At 26.3% G+C, this 18,190-nt stretch overlaps 1 protein-coding gene across 1 annotated transcript in view; it reads left to right on the top strand.

Annotated features, from left to right (window-relative positions):
• Positions 1–18,190, top strand: part of LOC107446818 (glutamate receptor ionotropic, kainate 2-like) — a 96,841-nt gene that overhangs the window by 61,753 nt on the left and 16,898 nt on the right. Inside the window, exons 8-10 of the mRNA XM_071183227.2 lie at positions 4,544–4,648; positions 7,783–7,896; positions 13,662–13,868. Of these exons, the coding sequence (XP_071039328.2) occupies positions 4,544–4,648; positions 7,783–7,896; positions 13,662–13,868 (426 nt within the window). The remainder of the gene's footprint in view (positions 1–4,543; positions 4,649–7,782; positions 7,897–13,661; positions 13,869–18,190) is intronic.

The following is an 18,190-nucleotide window of genomic DNA, read 5'->3' as shown; positions in this document are numbered from 1 at the left end:
AATAAATAAGATATTTAGTGTAAAATAAATAGCATCACTGAGAGTATACGATTATAAATGATCAAGTTAAAAATTAAATTAAATTCTAAGAGTGATTTTTTTCACAAATATTCAAAGGTAAGGGTTTATTTTTATGTGTTTTGGCTTGATTAAATAATGAATAAGATCATACAACTTATATTAAAGATAGAATCCGAAATTTAATCTAACACTCAAACGAAAAAAAACTGAAATTTAAACGAAATATATCGAATTGTTTCCGGAAATTAAAAATTCAAAAATAATATTTTTTTGATAATTTGGAGTCGGTGGAGCATAATATCGATGTACCTTTTTTAAGTTACTACTTATATCGATTTGAATTTTTTATTTGGGGGGGGGGATATTTGAGATTATATCAATTGTATGCCGTGATACAGTTTTAGCGTTAACAGGGATATGAAGATTTATGCTCAAAGATGATGGCTTTTTAAAAAAATTAAAAATCTCAGTTTGTAATTTTAAAAAAAACTTCTGCCTAAGATATGTAATAACAGTTATGACATAGTAAACATGCATATGTAACTATTCTGCGAAAAAAAATTAAGCATTATCTTGTTTGGATGCTGAATAAAAGTACATTGAAAAAGGTCAGTTTTAGCATTATTGGTATATGTCCTACCAACTCCCCTTAAAAGAACATTTAAAAACAAATGTTCACATATTACCATTTTTGAGGAAGAAAAAAATTAAGGTTTGCGATTTCAAATTACTTAGTTCAAAATGATGTAAAATATTTACATTTCAGAATTCTTAAACTAAATATTAAGAAAAATCTGAACTAAGTATGAGAAAACTTCTTAAAATCCATATCCTAATTTTGAATTATTCATTTTCTGAGAAAGACTAAAGTTTTAATATATTCCAATGCTAAAAATAATAAAAAATAGTTTTTCATTCATTTTTTACCCCATATACTTACACAAATACGACTCGCGTCAGTAACTGTTTTAAAATTAAGTATAACAGCTCGAAATGGAGTATTGTGATATTACCAATGTCAGCAGTATTCTTACAATGAATTTATCATGGTACTACAATTTAAGTCTGGCAACAAATTATTGACATTTAGTATAAGACTTCTATGGCTTGATATTTTTTTCCCTTTCCAATTAATTACAATGTCTTAAGTGTATCAAACAACTTGCAAAATAAAATGTAACGTGCATCAAAAAATACTAAATTCACAAAAAGAGCATTTAAAATTGCAATAATTTTCGAACAAATTATAATCTCAGAGCAAAAATTTTGAGTTAAATTTCTAAACAAAATTAGCATGTTGAATTTCAACTCTGCGGTTATATTCTTGCGGCCTGTAGAGTGGTACACGTAATATTTTTTCCTACAACTTTTACAATTCATAATTCATGAACGAAGTATCAAATGTTTATTTTTTATTTTTTTATTCGCCCTTATTTTACATTTTTCTACTCGTTTTCATAATTTCAAGTTTGAAAGTCTTATAGGTTTAGCAGAGCTAAGCAGTACGTAAACGTAAAGTCGAACACGCTAAGGGCGACGTGGTGCTAACGAATTTTTAATATACAGAGATGATTTTTATACAATTCTAGCTGTACCCTGTACCCGTCGCAACGGTTGGAGTTTAAATTGCATTACATTCTCGATCGGTTTTCTCTCTTGCTACTCGTTGTTTGGATGCTTTTGATCAACGGAATTGGTCAATGTGTACTCGATAGGTTGGTTATTAGTTTCACTTTCCGTTGTTCTCTTTAATCCCGTTGCTGAACTACACTGAAATTCAAATATTTTATCCAGATTTACTCCATTCCAAAGTGGGCCGGCATCCAAGGTTTCGTGGAAAAAATTAGTATTTCGATAAAATTTGTTTCAAAATTTGGGGTTTTTTATGTGCAGGTAAATTGAATTCCTAGTTGAAATTTTGAAATACACTGAAGAAACCAAAGAAAAAAAATGGCAGCTGAAATATGGCGAGCAAAATTTAAAAAAAATAATATAGTACGTTTAAAAAATTAAATATAGCAATGAAAGTTTAATAATTTTCGTAATTTTATATTAAAAGTGAAAAGCAAATTATATTTCCGAAATAATATTACAAAATAGCGCGAAAACATGAAAAAAAAACATAATTTTTGTTTCTCGGTATATTTAGTCCACCTTTGCAATATGGGCAAAATGGGGCAGGTTTTTTCGAAAGAAGAAACATTAAAGAAGACAACAAAAGAAGTTTAGCTAATTACCTCGTGGAACTTTTTGGTGATTAGTTTCGAAAGTGATTCAAACATTGTAAAATGTCAAATGATAAGATATAAACCATAAGTTTGTCAAGAGTATTAACTAATCCAACAAATTGAAAAATTGTACTATAATTTCAGAGTAATTACTCTGATAAAAATGCAACAGTAAGGTGAAATTCCTATACATATTTCTGAAATATAAATTTAAAAGTTACATTGAAAAAAAATTTTTTTAAATATATTTTTCACTACATTGTACTCTCGTTATTCCAAAAAGTAAATTATAATGTTTGGAATGATTATGAATGCTTAATTTGGGCAATATTAAAATTGCCTACACGTATTTTAGTTGAAAATTTAATTTTGACTTTTGGCCAAAGATCATGGTCTTCTGGCCCACTGTGCATTGGTGGGGTAAGTAGAGCAGAAGTAGTACACTTATGACTACAAGAAAAAAAGTAGCACATTCATGAATTTTCAGGTATGATATATTGTTCCCTACAAAACAATGAATATCTTGAATAAATCTGACAGTCTCTATGTTGAACAATTCAGCTTGAACAGGCTTTTAAAACTTAGCCACCCGGTCTTACCCTAATTCCCCTTATATATTTATGTGTCTTATTCTGTTTTTCCGTTTGGCTTAACAATCAATATCTGAAAATGGTGAATAAAACTGATATAGTATCAATCAGAAAAGTATATAATTCAAATAACTTCAAAATGAATGCGTTTTATATTTTTCAATCTAATTTCTAAAATATGTCACAATACAGAAGAATAATTTTTACTGCTTGTATCGTTATAGCTCTTAAGTTTTAAAATGAACATACAGTTAAAGTTAAACAACTCATTAAAAAAAACACAAATCACTATCTAATCTAATTTTCACATGTCTAATTGAGACGGAAAGAGAGAATTGTTTGAACGATTTAAAAATATTATCAATAATCGTAGAGGTTCTCTTTATGGAACTGATATCTTTACTAAAATTATTCAAAGCTATTAAACTTCATTTAATGACTTTTTTGCGAATGAAACATAACTACAAATCCCTATCAGCTACTTTCAAAGGCTTAATCTATTAAAACTCAATGGCATTCCAGGGCTAACTAATTTTTACCATGCAAGAATGAAAATTACATTTAAAAATAATCCTTTGAAATTATCAAGAGAGACACGGAAACATCTAGAGCAGCTTACAGTTCCCAAAATGAGCCGCAAGACGAAGCAGTATTAAGTAACGCCAAAATGTCAGCGCCAAAAGTATCACAAACGCGTTGAACTAAACTGAAAAGATATAAGATGTATTTATGACAATAGGATTACATCGCTTCCCTGGAGCTCAAGCATAATGTCAAACTTGGAGGATATTTATCATTTTTATTAATGTATTCTCAAAACATGATAAATTATTTTTCAATGACTACATAGATAAAGATGTTGAGCAAGCAAAACTGAACCACTGTTTCCAACATTGAGGCTATAAGACTTTTAAAAAAATTAGCAAGCATGAAACTGCGTATCAATTAAAATGTTGTGTATAAATCAAGCTTGTAAAATTAAATTTAAATGTTACAATTTTCAATACGAGCACATTAAAACGCATACTTAAGCTACGTAAAAAAAATAATAAAGAAAGTGAGATTTTGATTTTATGAGTCAAAAATTGTTTGAAAAAGATAAGAAAGTATAAATGATAAATATTATACCCAAATTTTTAATTGTTAATTCTGGTATATTTTAAACTATTTTAATTAGTTTATTTACTTGTCAGAACATAAGCAGAAAACTCTGTAGTTGCATAGAATATTCATTTTACATTTATATAGTTAAAACTATTATAATTTTCTATTATACTTAATCACCATCTTTTGATTTAGTACGTATTGTGTTTAGATAATAATATATAAAATTGATTATTTCGTACAGTGATTCGTGCGCACTTTTAAATTTTTCTGTTAATAGTTAACGTTAAAAATTTTACATAAAAATATACAACATTCATCATTTAATATATTAAACAATTTTAAATTCATTTTTCTGATATGAGTACATTCTGTAACTAGTACACGTTAAATATCCTGTCGTAATAATATACAACATTAATTCTTTCATGAAGCACACAATTTTTCTTGTCATTAGTATGTTTTCGTATACCAGAATGCAATTATCTGCTAATAACGACGAAAAACTAATAAATATTCTTGCTGTTAATATTTTAAATAAAATATTAAATAAAACTACTAAGATAATATAACTCTGTAAAATTATACATTTATTTTTAGATGACTTATGATGGCATGACAGGTTTTCTTAAATTTGACAGAGAAGGATACCGGACAAATTTCAGTCTAGATGTATTGGAATTGAAAAGAAATGGGCTTTCCAAAGTGAGTTTATTGTCAAATATATATTGAATTTCTAATCAAAAATGCAAAAATACTTTCTATTTTCCATAACATTTTATCGATAATTAGGAGAACTAAACGTAGACTTTGTTAGTTGTAAGAAGACGTTTTAAACTTCGAAGCAAATTAAAATCGAATTAGGAATTCACTTAAAAACACATTTAAATATTAAAAATCCAAAAATTGAATTTACTAATGTTCATAAATTTTAAATCTTCAAAGTAAAATTTAATTTCATCCACTAGATTATCCAATCTATGCAAGCATGCCACAGCCTCATTCTTTTTTTTTAAATAAGTAAAAGTTAAAATTCAAAAAAATGGCCATAATAAGCAAAATTATTTTAAAGAGCATAAAAATAAAAATTATGCCATATAAAAATAAAAAATAACGTATTAATAATTATTATAAAACATTTCAAATTCCTTATAAAATTTCTTTGGTAAACATGTATATTGCATGATCATATCCCCTGATAGATTATTAGCTCTGAATACCATACACTTTCTTCAAGGAGAAATACTTAAATGTTTTATAACGAGGAGGTGGAACGTGGAAACTAATAATTTATTATTTATTCATTTTTTTTTTGTTTTGTTTTTACATGCGCGTGTTATTCTGTGGAACAAGACGAATCAAGGAATCAAATAAAGGATAGGAGAAGATAAATATTTAAGTTACATCAAATAAGGACCAGGGATGAAATTAACCTGTCCAATTCGAAATCATTCGTCTGCAAGCTGCCGAACTGTCTCTTCAGGAAAAAAGTCATATAAGAATGAATAAGTTATAATTTTGAAATAACATAACTAATAAATTATTTTCCATTTGGTGCTATCCATTATTTTTAATTTTATAAAACTAACATTATAAAAATTCTTTTGCATTAAAAAAATTAATTAAAATTATTAATTAGATCTCTTAAGTAAAATATAAATTTTCAAAATTTTGTTTTGGAGTGAGATTTTCTAAGATTAATATCTCCATTTTATGAAGCACTGTAATATCTCCATTTTATGAAGTACTCAAAATACGTTTACTGTTGTTATAAATTAACATAAATCTAAATTGACTGAATAAACAATTAAGAAAAATTAAAATATTTCCCTAAATTAAATATCATGAGACAAGCATTAGTAATTAATGAATACCAAATTTACCAAACATTAATTCCGTAAAAACAGAGAGTATCGTTTTAAACATCTTTTTAAATAAAATATTATGAAAAACTTAGTTGAATTTTACGTTTCGGTTTATTTTCCTTACAAGAAAATTAACACATTTGGTAGATTTTTATTCGAAATGAATAACGAAACGTATAAAAAATGCTTTACAGAAAGAAAATATTATATTTATGAATTTTGCATTACTTTATTCAATTAATACCAAACAAAGATAAGTAATATATAAACAGCCTAACTAGCAGAGGGAAAAGTTCAATTACAAATAGAAATTATCTTGCATGAAATTTAAACTTTAAATTTTAAAGCAAAAATTAAAATAAAATATAAGATATTCATGTAATCAAATGAAAAGATTTTAAATAGATGCTTTATAAATACTTAGTTTAAAATTATATATTATAAATATATATAATTAATAAACATGCATTGTATAGTATGCGTTATAGATTATTCAAATGCAAGGAAACTAAAAGACTTCATATCAAACTAAATATAGTTCGTTTTTCTGGTTTTAATTAGTACAATAACTTTTATTTAAAATGGCATACATTTAAAAAAAATATTAAAATGGCCCAGTCTGTATAAGTTGAGTAAGAATTTCTTTTTGATAATCAGAGTTTAACGATACAATTCGTCTACTAATGTACTGATGTTAGTTATTCATAACTTTAAAAAAAATTGGTTTTCAGAACGAAAATTAATAGTTCTTAACGCTTAAAAATATATGGCAATTTGTTTCCACGAGAAATTCATTTCCACTTCGATTTTAGATAAGCAAATGTCCCGGATAATTTTAAAATGGCAAATAATACATTATTACTTACATAATAATGAATATTTTTTTTTAAACTAAGGGAAGAAAGAGATAATATATTTGGAAAAATTGCTGGTAGCAAAATAAAAAAAAGTATAATAGATAAAATAAAAATAAAATTACATAAAAAATAAAATAAAATGAAAACAAATAAGAGAAAAAAAATGGAATAAAAAAGTAATAAGAAAATAAAAATAAATAAAGTAAAAATAAAATAAAACAAAAATAAATTAAAAATAAATTAAAAATAAAATAAAAATAAGCGTGAAAACAAAATTAAAATGAAATCAAAATAAAATAATAATAAAATAATAAATACAATTAAATAAAAACAAAATAAAATAAAAAAAATACAGTAAAAATAATATTAAAATAAAATAAAAATATAGTAAAAATTCAGTAAAAATAAATTTCAAATAAAATGGAAATAAAATAATAATAAAATAAAAATAAAATAAAATAAATAAAATAAAAATAAAAATAAAATAAAATAAAATAAAATAAAATAAAATAAAATAAAATAAAATAAAATAAAAATAAAAATAAAAATAAAAATAAAAATAAAAATAAAAATAAAAATAAAAATAAAAATAAAAATAAAATAAAATAAAATAAAATAAAATAAAATAAAATAAAATAAAATAAAATAAAATGAAATAAAATAAAATAAAATGAAATAAAATAAAATAAAATAAAATAAAATCTAAATAAAAGTAAAATAAAAATAAAACAGAAATGCAATAAAAATAAATAAAAATAAAAATAAAATAGAAAAAAAATATAATAAAAGTAAAATAAAAATAAAACAGAAATGCAATAAAAATAAATAAAAATAAAAATAAAATAGAAAAAAAATATAATAAAAATAAAATTAAAATAAAATGTACTTAACCTCAGTGTAATTTTTTGTTCAATAACAAGCTACCGGTTACTTCAGCAATATCGGTTACCTCATGTTTAAGAAAGGACAGAAGATTGTGCCTGTTAGAGAAATCAAATGCATGGCACAAAAAGATACAAATCTCTCCCCCTGCTGATGATTTCCTTGGTCCAAGGTACAATGCTTCAATTCAAACTTTCTTCTTCTAGAAAAAAATATTTTTATTTTCTCTGTTCAGGTTGGTGTTTGGGACTCTTCAAAGGGCCTGCACTTCACGTGGAACTATACGGTCGCTTATTCTGAAGTTATTCAATCTCTGAAGAACAGAACTCTCAAAGTAACAACAATTCTTGTAAGTTTTAAAAACCAATATTCTTTACCTTTTAATTGATTACAAAAAATAATAGCTAGACGCATGAAATATTACATTTTATAAGAAGCAAAGCAAAGATTCAAGACAAAATTTTTTTTTTAATACTTTAGAATAAGAAAAAAATCTTTATATTTTCTCAGAGACATTGATGAAACTATCTTACAGATAAAGTGCAACTTAAAAGCTACATTTATAATGGAAATACATTTGTGACATTATTCATTAAATAGTAAGGTTTTGCTGTTTATGATTTGAAAACTTAATTTGCTTCAAAGATTATTACAGGGAAAAAGTTAACATGTTTCAAGCAATTTAAAAACTGTCACCCATTCTCAAGGCACATGAAATGGAAATGAGAAAATGTAAAACAACTTAGAAATAAAGAATATAAAGTTTCCAACGAAAAAAAATAATAAAATACTGGTGAAACACATTAGAAAAATGGCGGGAGCTGAGAGAGGTAAATCAGGGCAGAGAGCATTTCCAAGCGTTGTGGTGAAGAGATGAGTAATTCAGGTCGTTAATTAGGAAATCAATATTCACATATATGAAACAAGATTTCTGAACATCTAGATGATCTGAAATAAAAGGAGTGGAAAGAGCTTTGGTTTTATCGAAATTACATTCTAGCCAAAGAGCATGATTATGTAAAAATTTGCTTTCCTAAACACTTTTTTTCCCACAAATAATTGTCTTAAATGCATTATTCTAATTTGTTCTAATAACTGTTTAATTCTCTTTTTCTTAGTGGCCCTTTCAATGACAGTTATAAACTGTTATATGCAAAGTTGAAAAGCTTACATTTAAACATCTTCATAGAAAATATCAATATTGCAGGAATTATTAACGCTTGTGAATAATCATGTAAAAATCAATAAATGTTATAAATTGGAGAAGAGGCTTTTTGCTAAATTATTTAATAGCAAGTGCTCACAGCAGGGAAGAAATTATGAATGAGAAATAAAAATTGACGAAGAAAAGTCATCTAGAAAAGAATGAAAATACTTTTCTAACGGCCAAAGGAAAAATTGATTGCATCTTATTCTCATCATTTTTCCAAGTAGGTAATAAACATTAGGGAAGCGTATGACATTTCCCACTAACAGATACGGATGATTAATGGTTTGTACTTACTAATAGAATTTATGTCCAATGGAGAATGAAAGCGAAATGATTTCTATTGTTTCCTAACACGTCTATTCGCCTATTTTTTAACGATTTTTTTTTCAGCTTTATGCGAAATAAATCTCTAGTTGAGTTTAGCGATGTAATAAAGAAAATTGCTTTATATGTTTATTTTCGATTCAAAAACTCTTTAGCTCAGATAATTGATTAGTAAATTATATTTTCCGACAGTCATATATCTTTGCTAGTAAAATTTTATCTAAATATTAAATATGTTTGTATAACAAATAATGTATTCAAATATAAACTATTAAACTATACATTAAGGTTAAGAAATTGTTTGTCTTCAAAGTTTAGACAGTTGTATTCTCAGGCACATGGATTGATAACAAATGCATATTCTTTTCTTTTTGTTTTCAATTCAAAGAAACTATTTGAATGTAAATTGCGTTACACTTATACACTGAAAAAAATTCTGGATCATATTAGGATTACAACAATTTATTTTACCATAAAATCGTTTTTTACCGTAAAATATTATACCGCAATTTTTACAGTAATATTTCTTCAATTAGAGTGATTTAGTGATTTTACAATAATTATACTGTTAAAATTAACGTACATTAGATTTTTGCTTCCATAACGTGCACAGGAAAAATGGATTTTACGGTGCTTTTTAAAATCCAGTCGGTATATTTTGCAGTGTACGCAAGGTTCTAGTAATTTTTAAAAAAATCAGAAATCGAGGTTATGTGGAAATGAAGACTTGCATCAATCAAAATAGATGTCGAATTCGCTTAGTAAATTTTGCTTTCGCAAGAGTTTTTCATTAAAGAAAAGCAATTATTAATAGAATTATGGAATTAGTAAATGATATTGAATTATTTAAACTAAACTCTGATGCTTCCAAAGAAACTGAAATTGTTTTTTGGGGTTGGTTTCTGTGCTACTGAAAGTGTAAGATGTTCGTTTAGTTTTCTTTTACTCGCCACATAGGACATTAGTTAAATCAAAAAATTTCCAACATTTAAGATGAGTTTGAAACTGGTTACGTAAGCCTGAAATATGAAAAACCATTCGTTTCAAATAAAGCTGGCCTCTACTTGAAGGAATCATTTTCTTTTTCGCGGTTGCACAAATTTCTAAAAATTATAACAAACAACAATAAGTTGAACTATTTAAAAAAAAAGTATAATGATTTGTTTAACAGAATTTCTATTTTTATTCTAATTGCCCCATCTTTTTTTGAAAAATTCACTCATTTGCTATTTGTTTTAACAGATACCAAATTTAGTGCTCCTGTCCCTCTTTCCTCTTTCCTCTTTTATTGAGCGGTAAATCAAAAGACCAAAGTGGTTTGAATAATTTTCGGGTGACTTTTGTTACCCATTGCATAACTTGTTGTTGCAAATGGAGAAATGTTAGCTTTGAAACCGCAAAATTTCTCAATACATGTTTTTAGTTTGCTTTCTGGGAATTAAAAAAAATCTATAAAATTTTGTTCGCTATATTTCAATGAATGGTTCTGTTCGGATGTTATAAAGGAGCAGTAAATTTTCATTTAGCCCATGGAATTTCTCCATACATGTTTTTAGTTTGCTTTCTGGGAATTAAAAAAAAAAAATTTTTGTTTGCTATATTAAAACGAATGGTTCTGTTCGGATGGTATAAAGGGGCAGTTAAGTTTCATTTAGCCCATGGAACAGCAGAAAACGGTACTCAATGTAGTAATTATTATAATGGAATATTGGAATTGTAGCACTAATGGGGGGTCTTAATAAAGGGCGGACATATCTATCTATCTATCTGTCAATATATATATATATATATATATATATATATATATATATATATATATATATATATATATATATATATATATATAGATAGATAGATAGATAGATAGATAGATAGATAGATAGATAGATAGATAGATAGTAGAAGAATCAGATTTTTGATTTTTAAACGTTATTTCTACTTGAATATACATCAAGTATAAATCTTAACGTGACAGAAAACCACTATAAGATATAAATTCTTAACGACCAGCTTTCAATGAAGTGACAACGTTATTTCTCCCTTTCCGAAAAAACCGAGAGCAAAATCAATTTGATCATTGATTTAGTGACCTGTTCTATCTCATTCGATTGCGAGTACCACTACTTCAGTATTTCTCTCTTCGAGTTCTCAGAACGGCATTGTCTAGAAAAGAGCAATCTGTTGGTTAATGTTTTTATCTATCTCAACATCAGAAATCGCTGAAACTCCGCAGGGGTATTTCTTTAGCTCCCTATCCGTGTTCTTGCGCTTCGGTAGTGTTCCAATGGCAGAAGAAGAAGAAAAAAAACTAAACTTTTTGAGATTGGAAACCGAGATTAGAAGACGACAACCAATTGGTTATCCATCAAGCAATCGATTATGCTCCTGGAATTGTTTTGTTTGAGATCTCTAACTTCCGTTTTCTTCCGGGTTCAATTTCCTGCAGTAACATTTTTATTCGTTTCCTTTTTTTTTTTTATCTAAACATTGACATTGGATTTAGAGATCAAGTTGCAATTTCAGTAAAAAACTGATGAAGGACTATTTGATGTTTTGAGTTTACCTTGGAGAAATAACGGTGATTTTAAGTTATGTTAAATTGATTAATTAGTTTGTTATGATGCTGGACATAATTATATAATGTAACTGCTCGCTGCTACTAGCTAACATATACGTTTCGCATGTACGTTTCACAAAAATATAAAGCGTGGAATTTCAGATAGAATCGAACCATTCTTACCAAAATATGTGGGTTAAATATTAGATAAATTAAGTAGGTAAAATTCAAAAATAAAAAAAACCTATAACAGTGCTGAATATACCCGTTGAAGTTCTTGACACTTTTTAACAATTAATATCATTTAAATAAATACTATTACATACATTTTCAAATGACCCAAGAAGAATATAACTTTGTTTTGCTATACTAAAATATTGGTAATGTTTTAACTAAACATAAATATTTATGTAGTGAAATAAATATCTGTTTGGTATTATACTATTAATATTATATAAATGGTTTATTTGAACTTTAATCAGACTCTAATTATTGAAGAAATTTTGTTAGCTTTTCTTTCCTGTTTATGCAAATCATATCTAAATCAGTTTCTTTTCTATTACCAAACAAAGGGCATTACATATCAGAAAATTTAAGAAAAGCACTCACTTATAAGATTTTTGAAATTATTAACTCAAAATTGAACAAAAGTAGACCTATCTGAAACTATCTGAATCTAGAAAATGACATTCGACTTCAAGATGTTGAGTTTTTTTTTCATGCGTATAACTATAGTATTTTAAAATATCGTCATTCTAATATTTATCAACGGTTTTCTCTCTCCAGAAAAGCGAAGAATTTTATTCTATTCTATATTATAACTGTCGTTGAACGACCGACCCAATTTTTGAATTTACGACAACTAATGTTCAACTTCGTAACTTTGTAATTTTGAACCCAATCCTGAAGACAAGGGAACTTCGGGATGACTCAAGTATCGGGAGAAATTTTGCCTTCGTGGAGGATTTTTGATGCAATTACTCGCATTTGCGAGGAAAACCACGAAAGTGTCTCTCGGTCACTGTGACGGCTAGGGGAGTCTAACCAGTGATCCATTTACTACTCAGTATATTTTACATCAGCATTGTGGTCGATGCTAGCCGGATGCGGATTTCGTCTCGACCAGCCATTACTGGTTTTCGAATCCTGTTCCCCAATTTCAAAAAAATAAAAATAAAACACTTTAAACATTCTAAGGAATTTCAGGAAAAAACACTGTGGTGTAAAGCGATGCAATTAAACAGGGAACCAACTTTGCACTGAATTCAAATACTGTAGTTTTGTAACATTGCAATTAATATTATTAATTTTTATTGCGAAATAATCGCACTAATTGTAATTGCATTAGATGTTTCTCTTTTCCCAGAATACTCAAATATCTTTGATCAGTGTTTTTTTTTTTTGACAATATTTTGCAACCGAATTCTGCAAATTTTAAACAAAAAGCAAAGTTTTATATATTTTATTAAACTGCTTTTTTACGCGTCATGTTAGTGCATTCTCAGTTCTAAGAAAGTGAGTTCTGAGTGCATTAACGTTCTGAGTTTTCAATTTGTTTTGCATTGTGCAACAGGATAATACGGGCTTTAGTGAGTACTCTGATTAAAACAGTTTCCTAGTTCATTCCTTGCATAAAATGATTATTTTTATTTATGATTATTTTATTTATGTAACCGAAGGAATGCAATAAATTGAATGGTTCTGGCATCATTCGTATAATTAAGCAACTGAAATAATTTTTTTTGTAATTTGAAAAAATATTCACTCGTATTAACAATAAGCGAATATAAATTAGTTTTACTCTACAATTCTTCCAACGAGTTTGCTTATTTTAAGCCTAGTTGCAAGAATTCCCTTGTATGTTGAAATAAATTCAAAATAATAAGACTCAATAGCTGACCTTTTAGTGCCAAATATAAACTCGTGGTTTGACTTTTCAACCCCTATAATAAGATAATGCATGCTTTTAAATGCTAAAAATATGAACTATTCTTAAATTTCTTAATCTAATATTTGTTTTTAGAATCCACCATATATGATGGTTAAGAAACCAGACAAACAAACCAAAGGAAACAATGAACAATATGAGGGATTTTGTGTGGATCTCTTAAAAGAAATGTCAAATATTTTAGGATTTAAGTTTGAGCTTCGCCTAGTACGTGATGGATCTTACGGAACAAGAAATGATCGAAACGAGTGGAATGGGATGGTTCGGGAGCTGATGGATAGGGTAAGATTTTTTTACAATAAAATCTTTTTTTGTAACTCTTATGTTGTGTGGTTGTTCTTTTAGTTTAGTTGCATTAGCAATAAATGCGTACTCAACAGAAATTTTCTTCATACTATTTTGAGACAAGACTTAGTCCTTACAAAAACAGATTTTTGCTTGAAAATTTATCCGAGATGTAATTGCAAACACTTTTATTATGATATACGATATTTTATTACGATTGCATACATTTTTGTTAAACAATGTTATTTTATGTATTGAAAACACATCTACATTTTTAATAATCACAAAAATACATATTTTACGGATTTAACAGACTTTTCTTATTAAAATTACGTTTCTCTAATAGCTAAAATCGTACATATTATCCTATTTTTATTCATTTACGTGTTAGTATGGATAATTTTGCAAAGCATTAAGAACTTTTGATAAAACTATAATATATAAAATAATCTAAAAGCAAATTCATTTAACACTAAAGAAATTTATAAACTGTTATAAGAAATAAACTAACACGTAAAACATCAAATTATACAATTAAGATTTGATTAAAAAATCGAACTGTTTGAGAGTATAATGCCTCCTATTCTTATCCCTATTATTCCCCAATTCTTAATTTTTTGATTTTTCTAATTTACTGAATTTTAATTTAAGACATAAGAACAAAAATGGCACCCTTATTATGGTATTTATTCAGAAGAAAAAGTCTCCCGACAATCCAGTTAATTTCCATTTTAGTCTTTTTAGAAAGATTTTTTTTATTTATTGTCCTTTTTTTAGTAGAATAGCTTGACTAATTTCATTATTAACGACATTTATTTTTTGTCAGATAACAAAAGGAACAATTAGTAGAGAGTTTATGTTATTTTTAAGATTTTTATTTAAAGTACTATTTCAGAAACCAAAAAAATTCCACTTTTTTTTAAAATTCTAAGAATATAATTTAATGACTAAAAATTATGTTTTATTTTAAATTAAAAATGTAATTTAATGCTTTGCATCATTTGGAAATTTATAAGAATGCGTGTTATATTACGGCCACTCTGAGACGAAAGGCATGGTCAAAATTTCCAGAATATGATAAAATTCACCTTATTTCTGGTTATATGAGAACAGAAAAAAGCTCAGCTTTTTTGCCGAAGCGATGAATGAATGAGATAATGACTTTTACTAAAATTAGCAATAAAATATGGGTTTATATCACGAGATAAAATTTGGTGACTGTTAAAATTTTGTTAGCTTATCATAATACTTTAAAGCATACAATACAAACCATTTATTCGGGTTAAATCTACTTTTATGTACGGTATTTTGATAACTATGTTTGTAGTAATAAGAACTATAATTTTGAAGACAAAATTTCCGGTCAACTGTTATCATATGAAAGAAAAATTTACCAAATGAAAGATATAAAGACTGTATATTTCGATTTTACTAACCGAAACTGTTTTTTTAATTTATTTAGTTTTACAAGCAATGTCATTATCATGCAGTACAGTAATTTTACTGGAATTGTTTTCACCGGGTAAAACTAGGTATTTAGCTACATCAAATTAATTATAATAAAATACTTTTTTTGGTTAGCTTAAATTGGGATATTCTCGTCAAACGTAAATTATAAAAATCCAAATGTATTTAATACATATCAAATTTTTAATATACAGCAAATACAGCAAGGAATTTCGTACAAAATTCCTTGCAGTATTTATCCATAAGTATCTTCGACACAAATACATTGGGAATGGATTAGCTAATAATTTTAACAAAAATTTCGCCATTTTAAAATTATTAAAACAGTCAGTATTTTGAACATTTTAAATTGGTTATATCTTTTGAATTTATTATTATCAATTTAGTGTGATATAATAAATAAAATAACATACCTTACCTGTTTAAAAACTTTATGGGAATATTGTATTGTAACTTTACAGTAAAGTTATATTTTTTATATTTAAGTATACTTTACAGTAAAATTTGTTTCTTGTTAACATAAAAAATGGTTTGTCTTAATTTTTTATTTTCTTTATTTATTTTTTTCATATCTAATCCGCGTGATATTTAATCAAAGCCGAAACCAAGTAATAACTTTTTCTATTTATTTTTCACTTTTTTATTTCCTCAAAATGTTAAAACTTGTTGAGAAATTTTCCGAGTATTATAATTTTAACACAAAAAAAAAATCGCTGAAATACAATAAACCCTTCGTATGAGATTTTCTTAAGTTGTTAATGCTTGCTGAAAGCGTAGTTTTTAAGGGTTGAGAGCACCACTCTAAAATCTTAAAAAGTGCCCAAGGACCCTAAAATAACGTACTCATAGTGCTAGGTGTAGTAAGTACATGAATTTTTATTATTTAAGCAACCTCTTACAGATTATTTAGAGCGTTCCCTAACTTTGAAAAAGTTTTTTTAAGGCGTTTAAACTCGTTACTCGAGCAAATTTTCACCGACTAACTTTAAATACAAACTCTCTAGTTAAAATGGTTATAGTTTCTTAAGGAATTGCACGGGGTTATTTAGATTTTTGAGTATATTTTTTCCTTCTTTTTTTATAAATTAATTTATATCGATAACTTAGAAATTTGAATTTTTTATACGTTCTAGTTTTGCAAACTTTAGTGCATAAAAAACTATCTACTTCTTTAACTATTTATATTATTATAAATTCTTGTAATCTTAGTTTTTAAATTACAAATGCTGCAAGACAGGCTTACATAATTAAAAAAAGAAGAATATCAATAAAGATGTCTTAAAGTTTACTCTCATTGGAAAATTTTATTTTTCAATTCACAAGTTATTCAATATTCCATTTATTTCATGTAGTCTGTTGCATTTAGAAGAAACATGACCCCATAAATAACTGTAAAGAAGATTTTTGTAATTAACTTATTCGATGGAACGGTCTTTAAATGCCTCGAGGGTAAAGAATATAATCAGTTTCTGAGAAAAATGTGAGAACTATCGTTAATTACCTATCCTATATAAATAAGTTTTCTTTTTTCTATTTTTTATTGTATCTTTTCCTTTAAATGGCACGTAGAAAACATAAAACAGTTTCGTTAAATATACAGTCTGCCATACATCACAGTAACGTTAATTTAACTTGACAAGAACCTTCTCCATACGGTATATGTTCATTATTGAAGTTTATGTCAAAGTATAGCTCATTCTTTTGCTCAAAGTTTTCCTTCATTGATTCATTCAGTCTTACATATACTGATTTAATGGGGTTACAAGTTCATTCATAGTTATATAGCTGGGTTATGTAACAAACGGTTATAAAAATATTTTCATAACCGTTGTTTCTTGATATGGTTTTAAAAAAGTTTTCATTTCGCTGTATTAAGAATACTTTGTAATTAATCTCTTAAATTCATTTCTTGAAGTGTGGCAGTTTGTGTTAATATTTAGAAATATTTAAGAAATTCGTTTTTCTAATCAAGCGGAATTGGTAAATTGTAATTTAATATTGTTATTCATTTATTGTATTCTTTATTAAAATAAAATAATATTTCGTATGATCATAAAAAGCTTGCATTTTTTTCTAATGTTTTCTTCTTAAAAATCATACTGTCTTTCTAAATAGAGATTAATAGGTATATTTCTTCTCGTGAATTGTGTGAGCAACAGTATTGTTTTTTTCATTAATTAGTTAATGCATGCTTTGTTATCTTAATAACATATAACGAACGAGTGATATAAATTTGAATGAGTAATACGCGTGGTTAGGCCGGAAAAAGAAGATGAATAAAACATTGAAGCTGAAATATATCGAGGCATAATGATATTATAAATATTATTTTTTATTTTCAATTTAACTTCCAGATTTCTAAGATTTACTAAGAAATGGGGTCATTGCAGAAATTAAATTAAATATTTAAATCCTCCAAGTAATTAAATCTACCACTTATAATTAAATAAGTACAATTGTATTGCAAAAATGTAATAAAGGAATTATGCTTATTCTTTTACTCATTTAATGCTAATATGTGAAAAAAAGGAACAAGCAGTTTTTAAAAATGGCATGTTATATTTGACTCACCTAAGAAACTATATAGACTAAATAAAAACAAATGATCTAAACTACCAGAATGAGGTAAAATTTACCATGTGTATGGCTCTACAGGAACTCAAAAAAGCTCGATAATCGTTAATGAAGCGTTTTGGTAATGATTTTGATAAAATTAAAAAGAACATATGGTTGTACAACGAGGGATAACATTTGGTAAATAGAGTAAAATTTGATAATTATATTATAACTTTAAGAGGATGACATAAAAATCCTTTATTCGGTAAATTTACTTTTCAAATCTGCATTTCTTT

Source organism: Parasteatoda tepidariorum, chromosome 7 (genome assembly GCF_982258835.1).
Source record: "Parasteatoda tepidariorum strain Cologne lab strain chromosome 7, Ptep-v5.0, whole genome shotgun sequence".
In the NCBI taxonomy this organism is placed as follows: domain Eukaryota; kingdom Metazoa; phylum Arthropoda; class Arachnida; order Araneae; family Theridiidae; genus Parasteatoda; species Parasteatoda tepidariorum.
Note: the sequence above shows the minus strand (reverse complement) of the source record. Positions and strands in the feature narration are given on the sequence as shown.